We start from the raw sequence: 16833 nt of genomic DNA, 5'->3' as shown, positions 1-16833 counted from the left end.
ACCCCCACTTCTATTTGTAAACGTTAATTAGCCTTGTGATATCATTTTTGTTGCGTTGCTTCTGATGTTTAAACAATAAAAACATACTGCTTGAAATAGACGTTTTTTTTTATGAACCGCAAATCACGTTCTATCCTTTAGAACGTCTATGGGGGTGGTAGGCCTACTCTTGTTTGTCGCAATTCCTATTCGTTTCAAGTTGACTATATTATTCATTTCAACTTTTCTTCATAAAATAAATTTTCAATAATAAATTGAATTAAAATTTCAACTTTTCATAGGATTCATCTATAGTTCTATCAGTTATTTTTATTTTTAATGTGATTCTTCATTTTAGTTTCTGTTCGTTTTAAGTTTGAATTTTTATGTGACTTCATTTCTGCTCATCTAAGGTTTTGATATGGATTTTTACTTTTCTTTGAAAAACTTCTCTTTTTGAAATTGTTTTAAAAATAATTTGTAAAAGGGGTTAACATTTTAGTTCTATATGTGCTTTTAATACCAAGGATATTTTTACAAAAAAAAATTTATTATCCGGTACTTGTCATTGATAAGAATTGGCTTTTTGAAAGCACCCTAAGTCGAACTCAGTTGTAAATCTTTTTTAGTTTAATTTGTTAAACTATTAAACTAAACGTTTTTAGTTTAATTCCTTTCATTTATTTTATCTATCAGATATCAGTTCTATCTGTATCTATCAGCTTCTTTTGATTTGATGAGAGAATGAAAAATTTTATTTTATGTTTATATTTATATTTAAAATAAGGAAAATTAAATTTTATTTCATGTTTATGTGATTAAAGCTTTTTGACTTCTGATGGTTTGGTTTCCGTTTGTACATTGATAGTAGCTTCTGTTCGTTTTAAGATTACATTTTTGTAATACTGCATTTCTTATCGTCTTGATATGGCTTTTTACTTTTCTTTAAAAAGATATTTTCTGGAAATCGTTTTTTAAATTTACTTGTTTACACATTTATAACACAAAGACTTTTTATTACCAGTTATTTTTATCTGATCTTTTGGAACGCAAATAAAATAAATAAATTGTCATTGATAGTAATTGGCTTTTGGAGCGTATCCTAAGTCGTCCTCATTTACAAATCCTTTGTTGCTATTTTTTATTTTCTTTAATTATAAATTAATTTCCTAATTATCTAAGTTCATCCGTCATATCTAGCAATTTCCTTCAGTTTGATCATGGAACTCAATTCCAGCATCAGTTCGAGAATACAGCAACAAGCGACATTTTCTAAGACTGGTGAAGAATAATCTTATGGCATGCTGTACATTTTGTTCATTAGGGTTTTCTTTTTCGTTGTTATAATTTAGTTAGAAAATGGCTGTGTATTTTCGTTGGCAATATTTTCAGCGCTAAAGTATGCCACCAGGCATGTGCGCTGTTTTGTGACATTTATTTATGTATGTGTTATAAATAAAAATACTCTACATTCTACATTCAAAGAGGAGATTTGGTGAAACTCTGACATAAGACAAATTCAAATTCATTTAATTCAAAAGCAAGACATAGCTCTTGTGGGTAAAGCCCGAATATGATGTCTCTTAGTCATAAATAGTAAAATAAAGTTGTCTGATATAATTTCGTCAGGATAAATAAACTAAAGGATAAAAACACTTGAGATTGAGAATAAAGTTGTCTGATAAAACTTCGTCAGGGTAAAATAAACTAAAGAATAAAAGTACTAGAGATCATTGTAATATTTCACAAAGCTTGGCACAAAGCTTTTACTGTAGCGCATGGTGTTACAGTGGACTGGGGTCAGTTTCGGAACCTTCTCAGCCACTTTCCTTGGGGGAAGAAATCTTATAGGGGCAAAAGGGGGGGGGGGAAGGAATGATCGGTAGATGGGATGTTGGAGGAGGGAGGAGCCAAATCTTTGACGTAATTTTTCTCGGCGGGAAGAAAAGGATTCAAGTTTAAATTCTTTGAGGTAAAATGAGTAAGGTAGAGGGGAACCGCCATAAACGATTTGGAGTGATCTCTTCTGAACTTGTTCTATTTTATCAGTTTCATCCTGGGTAAGGGCAAAGTGTCAAACCGGACAAGCATATTCAACTAAGGGGCGGATGAAAGTGCAAAATATTAGTTTCAGCTTGTCCTTAGGAACTTGAAATTTTTTCAGTGTTTTTAGCATTTGGATTGTGCCATTAGCTTTTTTTACAATTGTCTTTGATTCTCCCCCCATGAGACGTCAGAATAAATCACCACACCAAGTAAAGTTATTTTAAGACTCATTAGCTCGGAAGCGATAGGAGGTTCGAAAGACGGTTGAGTATTCCGAAGAAAAGAAAATGTCATGACCGAGCATTTGTCTTTATTCACGACCCTGTTTAGTTCAGCCGCCTCTGATGTAACTTGGTCGGTGAAACCGTCAGCATTTTAATTACAGACCTATTTTTATCCTCTCAGTTTTTTCAAAAGTTTTTGAAAAACCTATGCAACAGCAGCTACTCAGACCAAGGCACTCCACACAGGATGCACTAACGGCGTTAAGTTTATGGATAAACAAAGCTTTAGATTCTGGTCTACTACCTGCAGCGGTTCTGCTTGATATCAGGAAAGCATTTGATAGCATGTACCATTCAATTCTCCTCGGGAAACTGGAACATATAGGAATAAGAGGTGAAGCTCTGGATTGGTTCAGATCATATCTGAGGGACCGCAGGATTTATTTGGGAGAAGTTCCTGGAAAAGATGTGCTCGTTAACTGCGGTGTCCCCCAGGGCTCAATATTAGGACCATTACTTTTCCTGATCCATGTTAACGATCTGAGTCGAGTGCTGAACCTGGCACGAACAAATCTTCGCTGCTGTAACTTGTGCCAGGATGAAAACTCCCTCCGGGTCGAAGGTGAAGATGATGAGTGGCCTTTGCCGATGACACCACGCTTGGTTGCTGTGAAACGGACAAGACAACGCTCATGTCTAAACTGAGGGAGGTTCTGGAGGGGACGTATCTCTGAATGGATGCTAACCGACTTGTTATTAATGTTGGGAAATCTTGCGTTCTATTTTTTTCCCGGGTTGGAAGTGTCCATCCGGAGATATGGGGTATCCAGACATCCAGAGGTGTGACTAGTCAGCCAGAAAAGAATTTTGCAATATACCTTGAAATCATCCTAGATGAGAGTCGATCATTCGTGCATCATATTCAAGTAGTAGTGTTGAAGCTCTCCCGGAATTTGGGAATAATAAAAAAACCAAAAATCACTTTGCCACAGAAAATGCTGGTCCTCCTGTACAATGCTCTTATAAAACCCCATTTGCTGTATTGTGTAATGATCTGGCAATCAACTTTAAAATCCCACCTGTGAAAACTGAATTCAAGTCATCAACGATGCTTGATATTAATTGGAAAAAATGAAGAGTACTTGTCATTAGGGTCCCTCCATCAATTATCATGCTTGACGTTTGTGTTCAAGTTTTTAGCTGGAGAGCTGCCGCCATCTGCGTTTAAAAGATTATTTCGACCTATTTCAGACCAGTATAATTTGCATACCCGATCATCATCAAACCTGCAAATACCCCTCACCCCGACCGTGCGATCAGATTTCGCTCCTAACATAGCTTGTGCAAAGATATGGAACCTGATCCCAGAAGAGCTGAGAGGCAGGAGCTCCCTCGCATCATTTAAAAAAAGAGTAAAAAATCATTTAATAGCATTACAAATGATTAGTTAAAATGTAAGTAGTAAATTTAAATTACAAATGTATGATTTTTAATTATGACGGGGTGGTTTCCCCTGAGGGTAAGCAACGGGAAGGTAATAGTTTCAGTTATTTGGTAAATGAGGGGTATGGTTGTGTCTGAGATTAGGAGCGGTGACCATTCAGCGTATTATGTTAAATTGTAATGATTTTGGTTCTCGGCGTCCAGGAATGGACTGAGTATTTTGATTATGTGTGATTTATTCTTTTCATTTGTTAATAAACCCATTGAACATGAACATTGCTCTTCGAATCCTCAGATATGAGTTCCGTTAAGGACAAGTCTTCAACGTATTTTCCATATGTCCTCTAGCTCAGCAGCAATTTCATTTATCATGAGGAGGAAGCCCAACGGCCCCATCACAGTTCCTTGTGGAATTCCACAAAAAAACAGACAGAGAAGTGGAAAATTGGTCATTATACTTTACAGTTTGCTCTCTATTTGCTAAGAAGCTCTTGATTGTTTTAATAATAAAGCTGGGTATATTTTTTCCCACCATTTTGCCGAAAAGGATTTTGTGATCAGTAAGGTCAAATGCTTTTCTGAAATCAATTGCAATTGAATTTATCCATTTGCCAGGTTCATCCAGGTGTTTTAAAGTAAAATCAATTAAATTAACGAGGTATCGAACTGTCGAGCACTTAGGGATGTTACCAAATTGCTTTCGATCAGCTAATTTCAAAAGATATTTTTTCAGCCATGTGGCAACAAAGCTTCCGTATATTCTGCTAAAAAATGACGTAACTGTGATAGGCCGGACACCAGAGAAACAACTAGTCTTGGAACCTTTTTTTTTTTTTTTTTTTTTTTTTTTTTTTTTTTTTTTTTTAATCTTAGAGCGAACATCCCATCTGCATCTGATCTCCATCTGCGCAAAAGAAGCTACAGGGCATTATTGATCGCAAATTTTATGATAGTGCCCCTCTGCAGCTCTTTAGCCCCATATAAAATAAGATTACAATTTTAAGATATCCATTTAAATAAAAACAGTCCAATAGAGGCAGAAATAAATCATCGGAAGGCAATATTATGCGTAAAGCTCCTGGAGCAAGGATCCCAGATTAAGCAAATGTAGAAAGATGTCAGCTCTATGTGGAAAGATGTCAGCTCTATAGGAAGGAGTTTGTAGATGTCAATATAAATAATGCATGGAAAAATTGTCTAATAAATCCAAAACCTTCAAGGCCAATGGAAAAAAGTAGTGAAGTTCCTAGCAACATGTACAAGTGTATCTTAGATTTGAACAAAATACATCTTATGCGATTTAGCTATATCTTTTTAACTGAATACTGGAGACTTTGCGAAGACTTTTAGATTGCGCCGTATAGCGCCGCTTTAAAGTGGCACATTGAAGAAACCTTAGCTAAATTTTGGCTAGAATACATGTGCCATAACCAAGCAGCAGTTCAGTTTCTCTCAGATTTAAGGACTCTACAGACTCTAAACGAAAGAGTTTATGTTATGTTTGTTAAGTTTTGTTTGTTAAGTTAAACTTTGTTTATGTTTATTAAGTTTTATGTTACGGCTCTTACTACTGTCTTTTTATCTGTCTTCCTTTCTTTCTGTCTTTCGAAACGGTTTCCTTCATACTACAACTATATTTTTTTCTGACGTAAGTTCACCTGCATCATTTTCAGCGATGACAATCATACCCACAGAAACTTTAAAATCCAAATAAATAATCAAATAAATTTTCCAGCATCCACAAACTCAAGTATTTCTTCGTCAAGTTTCCACTTTAGGCATGTTAACATAAGAAAAGTTTTAAATTTGCTCAACTTCTTCTGTGAAAACTCTTGCGTTACATTCTGTCTTACAGTTAGGGTGCCGCAAGGCCTTACAAAGGGGTATTAAGCCTTGCTGAGCTTAGTGTGAATGGAAGAACGAAACGCCAAAATCCTACATGAATGATCCTTTAGTCCTCTATTTAATATATGAAATGCTGCAAAGGATCCTACAATACAATAGAGTTTACACACAGTACAGTTTAATAGCAGACGTTTTTTTTTGAGGTGCTTTATCTGCTGTGCAGTAAAATATATATTTATTAAATTTCAGGTTTTAGTAGTCAAGAAATCATACTGATGGGGCATTATTAATAATGTATATGTTAACCATTTCATTCACAACCCACAAAAAAAACATCGCAATAAAACTTGAATGTTTTACATTCTAGAAAAACGGTGAAGCGTCATTACCAATAAATAGATGGTTTCCCCTATCTCCATCAAATTTTCAAAAACTCGAAAGTCTTGCTATTTCTAACCAATTTTTTTGTAAAACTTCTTTGATGAGACATTTTCCTACTGAAAAAAGACAATAAAAAATCTTTCCTAGCATTTTAAAACTCAATAAACAAATTATGGTGTACTACCATAGTTTTAGCTATATTTGACTATTTATCTTTTAGAGAGCAATGGCTAAAAGGCATAGTAGAGAGCAATGGCTAAAAGGAAAACATATTTGACTATTTATCTTTTAGAGAGCAATGGCTAAAAGGCAGGCACATATGATGCGGATGTCCAAAATTCCGGCTGAATGCCGACCAGATCAAATGGGGACTTATCATACGATCTGGCATTGGATGAAAACCAATATTTTCTTTGGTAAGTTCCTAATATTCCCTAGGTTCAAACATGTTTTCGTATATTATGTTAAGTTATGGACCCCAAACGCTCTCAGTAATTAAAATTTCTTTATTCTCTGTTTTGAAATTATCATCAAAGAATAAAAAAAAAATTTTACTTTTTTTGCTTGTGGAAAAATTTAGGAATTTGGCGTTCTTTTTCCGTCAGTTAAATCCATTCCCTGAGTATTTTTCGCCCAGTAAAATACCGGAAATTCCTAAATCCAAGGCATAAATGACTTCTTGTTCTAACTTGTACTCTAGGCAAGCGTTAAACTGTCCTTGGTGTTCAGCAACCTCGTCATTGTAGTCTTTCAAGAGTCTCTGTCTTTCGTGAGGGGCTCGACCTGTTTAAGCCAGGACTTGTACGCTCTCCTACGATACCTTCTGATTCCGCCGAGTGGTTATAGGTAGGCTTTGACAACACTCATCTTTTTTTTTTTTTTTTTTTTTTTGCTGCGCTTCTTGTCTCTTTTTCCACCCAGGTAGAAGAAACCAATTGATGGCTTTGTGGATGAAAATGCCTTCAGGCCGTGACCGAGACACCAGAATCGTCTTTGCTTGATCATGGTATTAGTACCAAGCATGAGTTGACATTTTTTCCGCATGTCCGTATTTCTCTGTCGATCGTTAACTGGGATCCTTACGATTTTCCTCAGTTAGGTGTGATTGAATACACTGAGAGCTTGAATGTTTGAATGTTGCTTGCCTTCCCAACCTGCGTCTGGTAAGCGTATAATATTACTGACCGAGCTAGTGACTTGTAAATCCTTTCTTTCATCTTAAATAGAATTTTCATCGGAATTTTCGCACGCATTTCAGAGAAACATCCCCCAATAATGATCTATTGAACCGTGGTATTTTAAATCACCCATCTCTTCTACGAGTTGTCGAGCATGATCGGTGTTTTCTGGATAGTATGCGTCACCTTGACTTCAAAATTGGATGAGTCTTGAGGTATTCTTCAGGCCCATCTGCACCGAAACGTCAGCTAGTTTGTTCAGCATGGACTGAGCCCCTGTGCATGTTTTAAAAAAACACCCGAGATCGTTGATCTATTCTTAGCCAGTTATGGAGGAATCTGGGCTGACCTCAACACCATGGAAGCTTTCCACTCCAGTTTGTCAGGGTCTGATCAATGGCAGGGTTAAACAGGACTGGGAATAAGATGTACTTCTAGCTGGCTCCATAGTCAGTAGCGACGGGAGCTGTCTGGGTACTTGTCGGTTATTGGAAACACACCCAAAACGTGAAGTTAGGTTAATTCTAATGAAAAATAACAAAACACGATGATAAAATGATACTTTAGAAAAAAAAATATGGAAACCTAACCCCCACCCCTAATGTGCAAATATGTAGCCCAAATTATAAGCCCAATGCATTGTATCATCCATCACTTGTTTTTGTAGCTTTGAAACCGATTTCCTGAGATGTAACCTAAGCGTAATTCTTGCATGTGTTTCCAATAACCGACAAATACTGCTGTCTGTTTGTCAAATTAGATATGAGTTCTTGTGCGGAGGTAGTGTGCCTGAATGAGGTTAATTAACTTTCTGGCAGAAAACAAGTAATTTAGAGTGTTGAACTTCGTTTTTCTCCTTTTTTATATAATGCCATCTATAATAAACAGGTAATGGATAACATTACTGATGATCACTTTCAAATTATGCCCGACTTCCTTTTCAAGTTTTGCTTGTTTGTTACCCGAAAAGTAGCAATAAAGTTTGAGAGGCATGTGTACCAAGGATTAAGTAGGAAAGAGGGAGGATTAGCATTTCGTCTTAGATCAGGCCATGCAGATACAAAGTTATCCAGGGCAAATTTTTAAGGAGAGTCAAGTAACTGTGAGTTTTGTGACAAAGAAGAAAGTCTGGTACATCTTCTTATAGATTGTGATAAGTACACTCTCCAAAGACAGCATATCAAGGCCTTTTTTCATGAAAGAAGAAAACAGTTGAGTGTAAATTTGATTTTGGGAGGATTTGCAAATGATAGTGACAATATACAAATCCTAAAGCTGGCTGTACAGTTTATAACTGCCATTGGGAGAGATAGGACAATGTGATGGGAAGAATAATTATGATTAATTAATGTGACAGAGCAGATTATTGATGATTGACTAACTAATGTGGGATCCAGATTTATTGAAAGAAGACCCAAGTGACCGAGCAGTCAAGAGGGGTCTTTAATTCGTTCATCATCATCATCAAGTTTTGCTTTTATTTTCGTCATTTTATTTATTTATATATTTTATTTTCGTCAATTATCTTTTTTTCTATGTCACTTTAAATTAAATTTAATCTGTTATAAAATCATATGAAATTAAAGTGCTTTGCGTGGACAATCCATCGAATATTTCCTTGCAGATAAACACAGTAACACCAATGGGAACGAATTAAAGTGTTTTAGAAACTGATGAGAGAGGTATTTTGGCGTTTTGTCATTGATTTATGGCAAAATGTTTTTGGATTTTTTTTATTTTTTTATACTTATTATGACTTCTATCATCTCTTTTGTGTTTTTTTCCTTTTTTGCTCCACAAGACCATATAAAGACTTACAAGGCCTACTTAGAAGCTCCCCCCCCCCCCCCCTATCCCTCACAGAATCAAATTTCGGACCTTAGTCCTGCTGCTTAATTCTTTGAAATGCGAGTAAAATCTTTATCATTAAGGTGTCTGATTTCGTTTTATCACAGCTTGTGAACATATAAACCACGTAAAATCTAATCAGAGTCGAATTTTTGGTGATATTTATGAAATTTTTGGCGAGTTTTTTTAGATTTATGAGTAGTAATTAATTTCTTTCAGACTTTTTTTTTTAGTAAATAACCTCTTTCAGCGGAGATGAAGATGCGATGTCATACGAATTTAGCCCGCGGTAACCGCGGGCTTACAAGTCTCCAGTTTGTTCTGGTGCCTTGTATTATACCATGTTCGTGTCGGCTCGGGGAGCAAGCCTCGATGCTTGCTTGACTCCAAAAGCTTCTGTCCAAAAGCCATTGTAAGCTGGAGTCAGTCCTTCTAGGCCTAGGATTTTAAGGCTATCATCGTAACTCGTGTATTCCGGACCTAATATCACACAGGTAGCTCGTTTCTCCGCATGTTCAAGGTCATTTCTTTGCTCTTTTCTTAGCCCTGGATGCCACACAGGACAAGTATAAGATGGAGTTAGTGAGGGTGAGGGAGTCTGAATAAAAGATAGGTCACAACTATCAAAGTAATGCTTCAGTTTGAAAACTTGTCAAATCTCGCCGAATTGTTGTTTTTCAAATAAGTTCTAAAGCTGAAGAAATGAACGCAGTGTAATTTAATTTTATTAAAATTTAGTTAATTTTCATTCGTTTTGTTTTAAGTTACGGTTTGTTAAAATTAGATTTCTTGTCACGTCCTACTCAGGTATTTTTGAATATTAAAACAACAAAAATAGTAATTAATAAACGAATGAAGTACTGTAAGACGGTGGACTAATTTAAATGAAATATAGTATCCACTAAACATCGCTTAAATACAAAACAAACTAGAAAATATAAAAATTGTGCATTTTTCCGCCGATTTTCAGCCAAACTCGTTCAGAAAGGGGCAAAGACGAACAAAACGGCTGAAAGAAGTCAAGAAGTTCTGGAGATTGAGTTTTTGAGACTTCAAGGTTAAAATGCAATAATAAACAGTTCTTATAGCTTTTGACACATACCTCTGAACGCACATCAAAGCAAATGCCGACGTCTCCAAGGGGCTTCGATGGGATAATCTAATATTTCGTTGTAGCGAACTGTAATTAAGGAGCGATGCGGCTCAATCAGGTTAAATTGATGAAGAATGCAATTGTTCTACAGTTTTTGACCGGGTTTTAGTTTAGTATCTGGTTATTATAATATGCATAAAAAAAAAATGAAAAGTAAAACCTACACAAGAACAAATACCTATTGCTTCCTGTTAACAAAAGTGGATCTGTTGTTTTATTTATCAAACATTTCGTTGTAACTGTAAACATTACTGTAAGTAACGAGCAACTCGGCTTAATAGTAACCGAAACTGTAAAAAAATATAATTTTAATAACAACAGATAAATCAAAAGAATTGATTTTTTATGCTGATTCCATATATACTTCACCAAGTTTAATGTTACCCTTCGAAATTTATGAGCCTGAGAAAATTTGCCCAACTTTCTAAAAAGGGGAAGAGAACCCCCAAAAAGTCAAGTGATCTCGGTGAAAATCACAACACGAGATTCAGCGTATCAGAGAATCCTATTGAAGGGGTTACAAGCTCCTATATATAAAAACATGGAATTTGTAATTTTTTTTTTGCCAGAAGTAAGATCACGGATGCATGTTTATTAGTTTTTTGTTTTTTTTTTCCCAGGGGTGATCGTATCGAACCAGTGATCCTAGAAGATCGAAAGAGGGGTCATTTCGTCGGAAATCAAACCTTCGAGTGCCCTTTTTCAGTAACCAAAAGGATTGGAAGGTAACTCCAATTTTTTGGGCTGAGGAATTTCCACAGGGAGAATTCTCCTTGGAGAGGAAAGTCTCTCGGGGGGAGTTTTTCAGGGGAAATTTAACCCGGGGGTGTGGGGTATCTCCTGGTATTATTTAAAAAACGGTCAGAAATTAAATTAGAAAAACAAGTTTGTCCAACTGAAATTAAGGAGTAACGTTAAAACTGAAGTTGAACGAACATTTTTCTGTATATGAGGGGGGGGGGTCTGTCCCTTCCTCGACCCTCGATCTTTACGTTATCTTCGACATTTGTCACAATTCATTAAGAAACACTTCTCAAACACAAGGCCCGTGAATTTGAATGAGAAGAATTTGAAGAACTAAGACTTTACCAGATATTCAGTGAATATTCAATTTCATTTCGAAATGAAATGAATTTCGGTTTCGGTTCACTGTTTATACAGTAGTACTTTATTGAGTACTATGCTGTTTTTACCGTTGAGCAGCTTAAATAAATTACAGAAAAATGTAAAAATAAAACGTGTGAAAATAAAAAACAACATAAATAGTAATCAATAAACTGATGAAGTACTGTAAGACAGTTGACTGATTTAAATGAAATTAGGTACCCATTAAAGTCGCTTAAATACAAAACATTAAAAATAGAAAATATAAAAACTGGGTATTTTTCCACCGATTTTCAGCCAAACTCATTCTCAAAGGGGGTGATGACGAACAAATTTTTTGAAAGGAGTCGATAAGTTCTGGAGGAGTCGATAAGTTCTGGAGGAGTCGATAAGTTCTGGAGGAGTTGATAAGTTCTGGAGGAGTCGATAAGTTCTGGAGGAGTCGATAAGTTCTGGAGGAGTCGATAAGTTCTTTGAAAGGAGTCGATAAGCTAATTATTGCATTAAAATGCAATAATTAGCAATTCCTCTAGCTTTTGACAATTTTCTCCGATTTAAAATGCACATCAAAGTAAATACCGAGGTCTCCAAGGCATCAATGGGATTATTATTTACGAAAAACTGTTTTGCTGGGCAACTTATATGAACGAAAAATATTTCAAAACGAACAGAAAAACAAATTTTATTTCAAAACGTACAGAAAAACAAATTTTATTTGGTAATTGGCATTAAAAGTGTCCAGAAATTCAAGAAAATTTATGATTCCTGGAATTCAAGAAAATTAACTCATTCCCTTGAAGCGCCGCTAAATAAATAACATTGGAGTACGGAGACAAAATCATTATGAGCACATTCTCATACTCATTTCCTAGAAGTCCCGCCTTGTAAATAAAATAGGAGTACGGACGAACACTGGTTATGAGCACATACTCATCCTCATTCCCTGCACGTACTCTTTCTCTAGAAGTGCCACTTTGGAAATAAAGTAGAAGTACGGAGACGTAAACATTGTGAGCACATAATCATGCTCATTCCCTAGAAATGCCACTTTGTAAATGAATGTGGAGTACGGAGGAACACTCGTTATGAGCACATACTCATGCTCATTCCCTGCACGTACTTGTTCCCTAGAAGTGCCGCTTTGGAAATAAAGCTGGAGTACGGAGAAACACTCGTTATGAGCACATACTCATGCTCATTCCCTGCACGTACTCGTTCCCTAGAAGTGCCGCTTTGGAAATAAAGCTGGATTACGGAGGCATAGTCATTGTGTGCACCCTTCTATATGAAGTGCCCTGCTTTAAAGAAAAAAAAATAATAAACTGTGCATTGTCAACATTGATCTTATACGTCCTCAGGGCATAACTTAAAACCCTTGCCCTGAGGATTGTGGGGGAGTGTGGGGGAGTAAAGAGTAAATATTTGAATAGATTGGTCTGAAGGAGAAGGTGTGTTGACCTCAGGCGGGTTGGCGCTGCAGTAAGTTGTTAGCAGTAATAATGGAAATAGCTTTGCAGCATAAGTCTAAAATTTGTAATCAACAATAGCAAACATTCTTGAAATTCTTTCAGTTTTCCTTCTATCCAGTCTGTAATTTTGATTGATTTTCTGGTCTTAACTAAAATAAAAACTAAAATAAAACTAAAAATTTTCAGGAAATTTTGGAAATTTTGGAATCAATATAGAAATCAAATGTTATATCACAATCTATGAAATCAATGCAACGCTAACTGAAGCATTTCACAAACAGCTTATATCACAAGTTCCGTAGAATTTTTTAATAAAGTTTTATGATGTAACATCATTTCTAAAACAATTATAAAAGTTTAACTTTAATTATTGGAGAATTAGGCATTTCAATGATGCTAACTTTCTTATTGAAGGATTCGTTGGAGCATTCGAGAAGTATTCATGGGATTCGAGAAAAAATTATCGACATATTTTTCGACATGAAACAGGATAACATGAATATTTCTATTAATAAATTTAGTAAACAATAAACTTATATAATAAAAATCGCTAATTAAATGAATTTAATGAGGTATAAATTTAAAATAATGATGATTGTAATAAAATTAACCATATTTCATTCGATAAGAAGTTTTTTTAAGCCTTGGTCAAGCTTATCCGAACATCATTAACTGAGGAAATTGTACAAATTATCATGGGTGGTTATAAAATCATTCATGTTCTTCAAAGTGACTCAAACGAACAAACGGTTATTTTCAAATCAAAACGACTTAGTAGATATAATTGGATTCCTCATACAAACTGGCAAAATTTAAAATCCATCGAGGAACAGGTAAACATGGAGGTATTTATTACAGGGGGTTGCTTTATTGCCTGAATATCCAGTCATGCATATATTTAACCAGGGTTTAATTGAGGGAGGGAGGGTAAGCTGGATCAAAAGAAAGTTCAAAAGGTAGGAACCATTTTGGATTTTGAGAAGTTGAACGTCATTTAAGTACGTTTTGTAGCTTAAAATGCTTAAAATAGTCAACAGATAGTGAAACCTAACAAGAAAACGCGAGTTTTTAGAACGATTGACCGCGGAGAGGTTCGAGTACCCAAATCTGGTCACACCCATTCAACAAACTTTCTTTTAAAATTTGAGAAAACCAGTTGTGTCGCAGATAAAATGTTACTTCAGTTAGGATTAAAAGCCAATTTCCAATCGAATGAGCCCTTTTCGAAGTTTCTACGACAACTCCTTCGATACGAAGTGCCCGGGTATGGACAACCAAAAAAAAAAAAAAAAACACCTTGTGCCCACATCGTTCTTTACTTAGGCAGCGCTAGCGCGCTGCCTATGATTTACATTCAGCTTTTATTGATTTCAACTGTAACGCTAGGAGTCGTTGTAGTTTCTTCCGCATCTGAGATAAACTTGAGTTTCCTCAGCTTCCTCTGCTCTTTTTTGTATCAGGGTGGGCGGAGCGGTAATTGTCCTCCTATACCAGAAAAAAGTATTTTGTATTTCCTAAAAAAAAGAAAATGAAAATCACCTTTCCCCCTAGGTTTCAAACTTCATTAAAAAAATCAAACAAAATCCTTGTCCTCCCTCTTAAATTTTTATGAACTGATGCCAATGCTTTTGATCTGTCGTGTCCGGCACCAGCAGTCACTGGAATGACCCTTTTATCTGACTGGTGCAGCTACATTGCTGAAGTATCTCATGTCACAACATCTCCTGTGTCTTCTGAAACTATATCTTCCAATGCATTCTGTTGGATATTTGAAACAGACACTGTTTGCCGCTAACACACAAGGATTTATGGGAGGATTTTTCTTTGTCAATTATATTAGAGCATGTCAGAAATATTTTTAGCTTTATATATATTTATATTAAAGTGTGCATTGGCGGTTACAAAGGTATTTCCTACGTACCCTTATAGAGAGAGTACCCTTATAGGAGAGAGGAGGGCAAAATTTCCCTCCTCTCTCCTCAGCCACCGCCCTCGCTTCAAGAAGGAAGATAAAGACCCCAAAACCCACGGAAGGAAGTCAACTCAATATCAAACTTCATTTTGAGATGGGTCAGGGAGGGTGGAAGTCCCGACCATTTCGACTCAAGCCCCAATGCTTTGTATTTTATATTTATAAGACTTAGTGAAGTAGATTTCCTCCCAGAAATACCGAAAACTATTATATAAAAAAAAATCTCTTTAGCCAAATGATGCACTACAACAAATTTTGAACGAAAGCCCCCTGCAAATATGGTCAGCTTGTGTCTAATTCAAGAATGCGAGCTGAGACATTTACTGAACTAAAATCTTAGTTTAATAATAAAGCTTCGTAAATCGCCATCTTTTTTCAAGATCATATTCTCATATATGTGTTGGAAAAACTTAATGTTTGTTTTCACTATTTTAGGAGATGATCCTTGTGACAAATATCATGAACTGCTTCTTGTTGATCCAGCTTTGGAAATAACGGCTCTAGTTGCTTTGTGGGATCTTCTAGCTACTGTGGTGTTTCATCCCTTGGATCACGTAGGAGAAAAATCTGGGAAATTTTTCTCTCACTTCCTCGGTAAGTAATAGCTGACAAAAAATCTTTCGATGTGTCAGTTGAGACATATTTTAGAAAGTAGCGGAAAAGCCAGATGTGAGATTGTGGGAAAGGGCTAGGCATGGGTGCCCATAAGGGGGGGGGGGGGCAAGGAGGCACCAGCCCACCCCCCAGGCTGAATGACGGTGTCATATATTTGTATTAATTAAAAAAAAAACTTTCCACAGAATAAGTTTTCAAAGAAAAGTAAAGAGGTCTGTAAGCCAAAAATGAACAGAAATAAAGTCAAATAATCTTCCAAGCGTAAAACTACCACAAATCACTATAAAAAATTAGATGAAACTCAAAACGAACAGAAATTATAATAACTACCCAAGTCAAACTCAAAACGAGCAAAAATTAATATTACTAGGGCTGACAACCCCCATGCCTTCTCAAGACCAGAACATAACTTAGGCTTTACTGAAAAAAAAAATGACCGTTGATTGTCAGTTTAATATACCTATACTGATATTTATTCCTTAAAATAAAATATGCGTAAAACAAGTGAGTAAAACAAGTTTTTTTTACTTATTTAATTAAAAAGTGAAAACATTTAAACATATTTGATTTTCAGTAAAGCGCAAATTATGTTCTGTTCTTGAGAAGGCATGGGGATTATCAGCCCTACTAATGTTGATTTTTGCTTGTTTCGAGTTTGACTCGGTGATTTATTCTAATTTCTGTTCATTTTGAGTTTCCTTTATTTATTGATAGTGATTTGTGGTAGTTTTACGCTTGGATGATTACTTGAGTTCATTTCTGCCCATTTTTTCTTAATGGATCTCTTTACTTTTTTTTTGAAAAGCTAGTTTTGTGGAAAAAGTTTTTTTTAGATGAATTTCTGTTTGTTTTTATTGACAAAGTCATTTTCACGAAAAACAATTTATATGTTTTGGGTTTTTTTTCTTTAACAATCCATAGTTTGGCATAATTGTGGGCGTTTGACATACCCAATGTCCCAAAAGACATAGTTGCTTGACTGTTTTACTATGCTGAAAAAAATAGAACTGTCTCAAAATTTTGACTAGGTATGTTCGGGACATAAATCGGCTTTAGAGACGGGCTGATTGCCCTCCAATCTCTTTTTACTCTTAGAAAGGACCCCAGAACTTTTAATTTTAAATCGAATTAGCTTCTTTAAATGTTTCAATGATATTTCTTGCTATAATAGAGTGGTGCTACCTATGATATTATATGCCTTTTTGAAAACCTGCATGTATACAGTTTTTTTATTTAATTGGAACGCCCCTAAACGCTTCCTAGAAGTTTCACCTTAGTACTCTTAGCGACATTAGTTACAGTAACTGTAGTTGTAGTACTAAAAGTACACACATAGTGCCTTCTGGCTAGTTCAAAATCCCCCCACAACTTACTCTTAAAGATCTAACTTAATAATATAAGCTGTTCTTGAGATATTGCTTTGTCACCTTTTTGAAAGTATCCATGCTCATAATTGGTTTTGATTTAGTTCAACGTCCGCCTAAATATGTCTTACATTTGATTACTAAAGAGATTGGTATATTCTCTTAGGATTATTGGCTACAAAATGACTGTCTCACAATTTCGATTGAATGTG

At 35.5% G+C, this 16833-nt stretch overlaps 1 protein-coding gene across 4 annotated transcripts in view; it reads left to right on the top strand.

Annotated features, from left to right (window-relative positions):
• The window catches only part of LOC148946555 (uncharacterized), a 63702-nt gene that overhangs the window by 31438 nt on the left and 15431 nt on the right, over positions 1 to 16833 (top strand). For all 4 annotated transcript variants that reach the window (XM_089097437.1, XM_089097438.1, XM_089097439.1 and 1 more), the window contains 2 exons: positions 6211 to 6334; positions 15078 to 15236. In XM_089097437.1, the coding sequence (XP_088953563.1) occupies positions 6211 to 6334; positions 15078 to 15236 (283 nt within the window). The remainder of the gene's footprint in view (positions 1 to 6210; positions 6335 to 15077; positions 15237 to 16833) is intronic.

Source organism: Artemia sp. Qi Xiang Cuo, chromosome 11 (genome assembly GCF_049724085.1).
Source record: "Artemia sp. Qi Xiang Cuo chromosome 11, ASM4972408v1, whole genome shotgun sequence".
Classification (NCBI taxonomy): domain Eukaryota; kingdom Metazoa; phylum Arthropoda; class Branchiopoda; order Anostraca; family Artemiidae; genus Artemia; species Artemia sp. Qi Xiang Cuo.
Note: the sequence above shows the minus strand (reverse complement) of the source record. Positions and strands in the feature narration are given on the sequence as shown.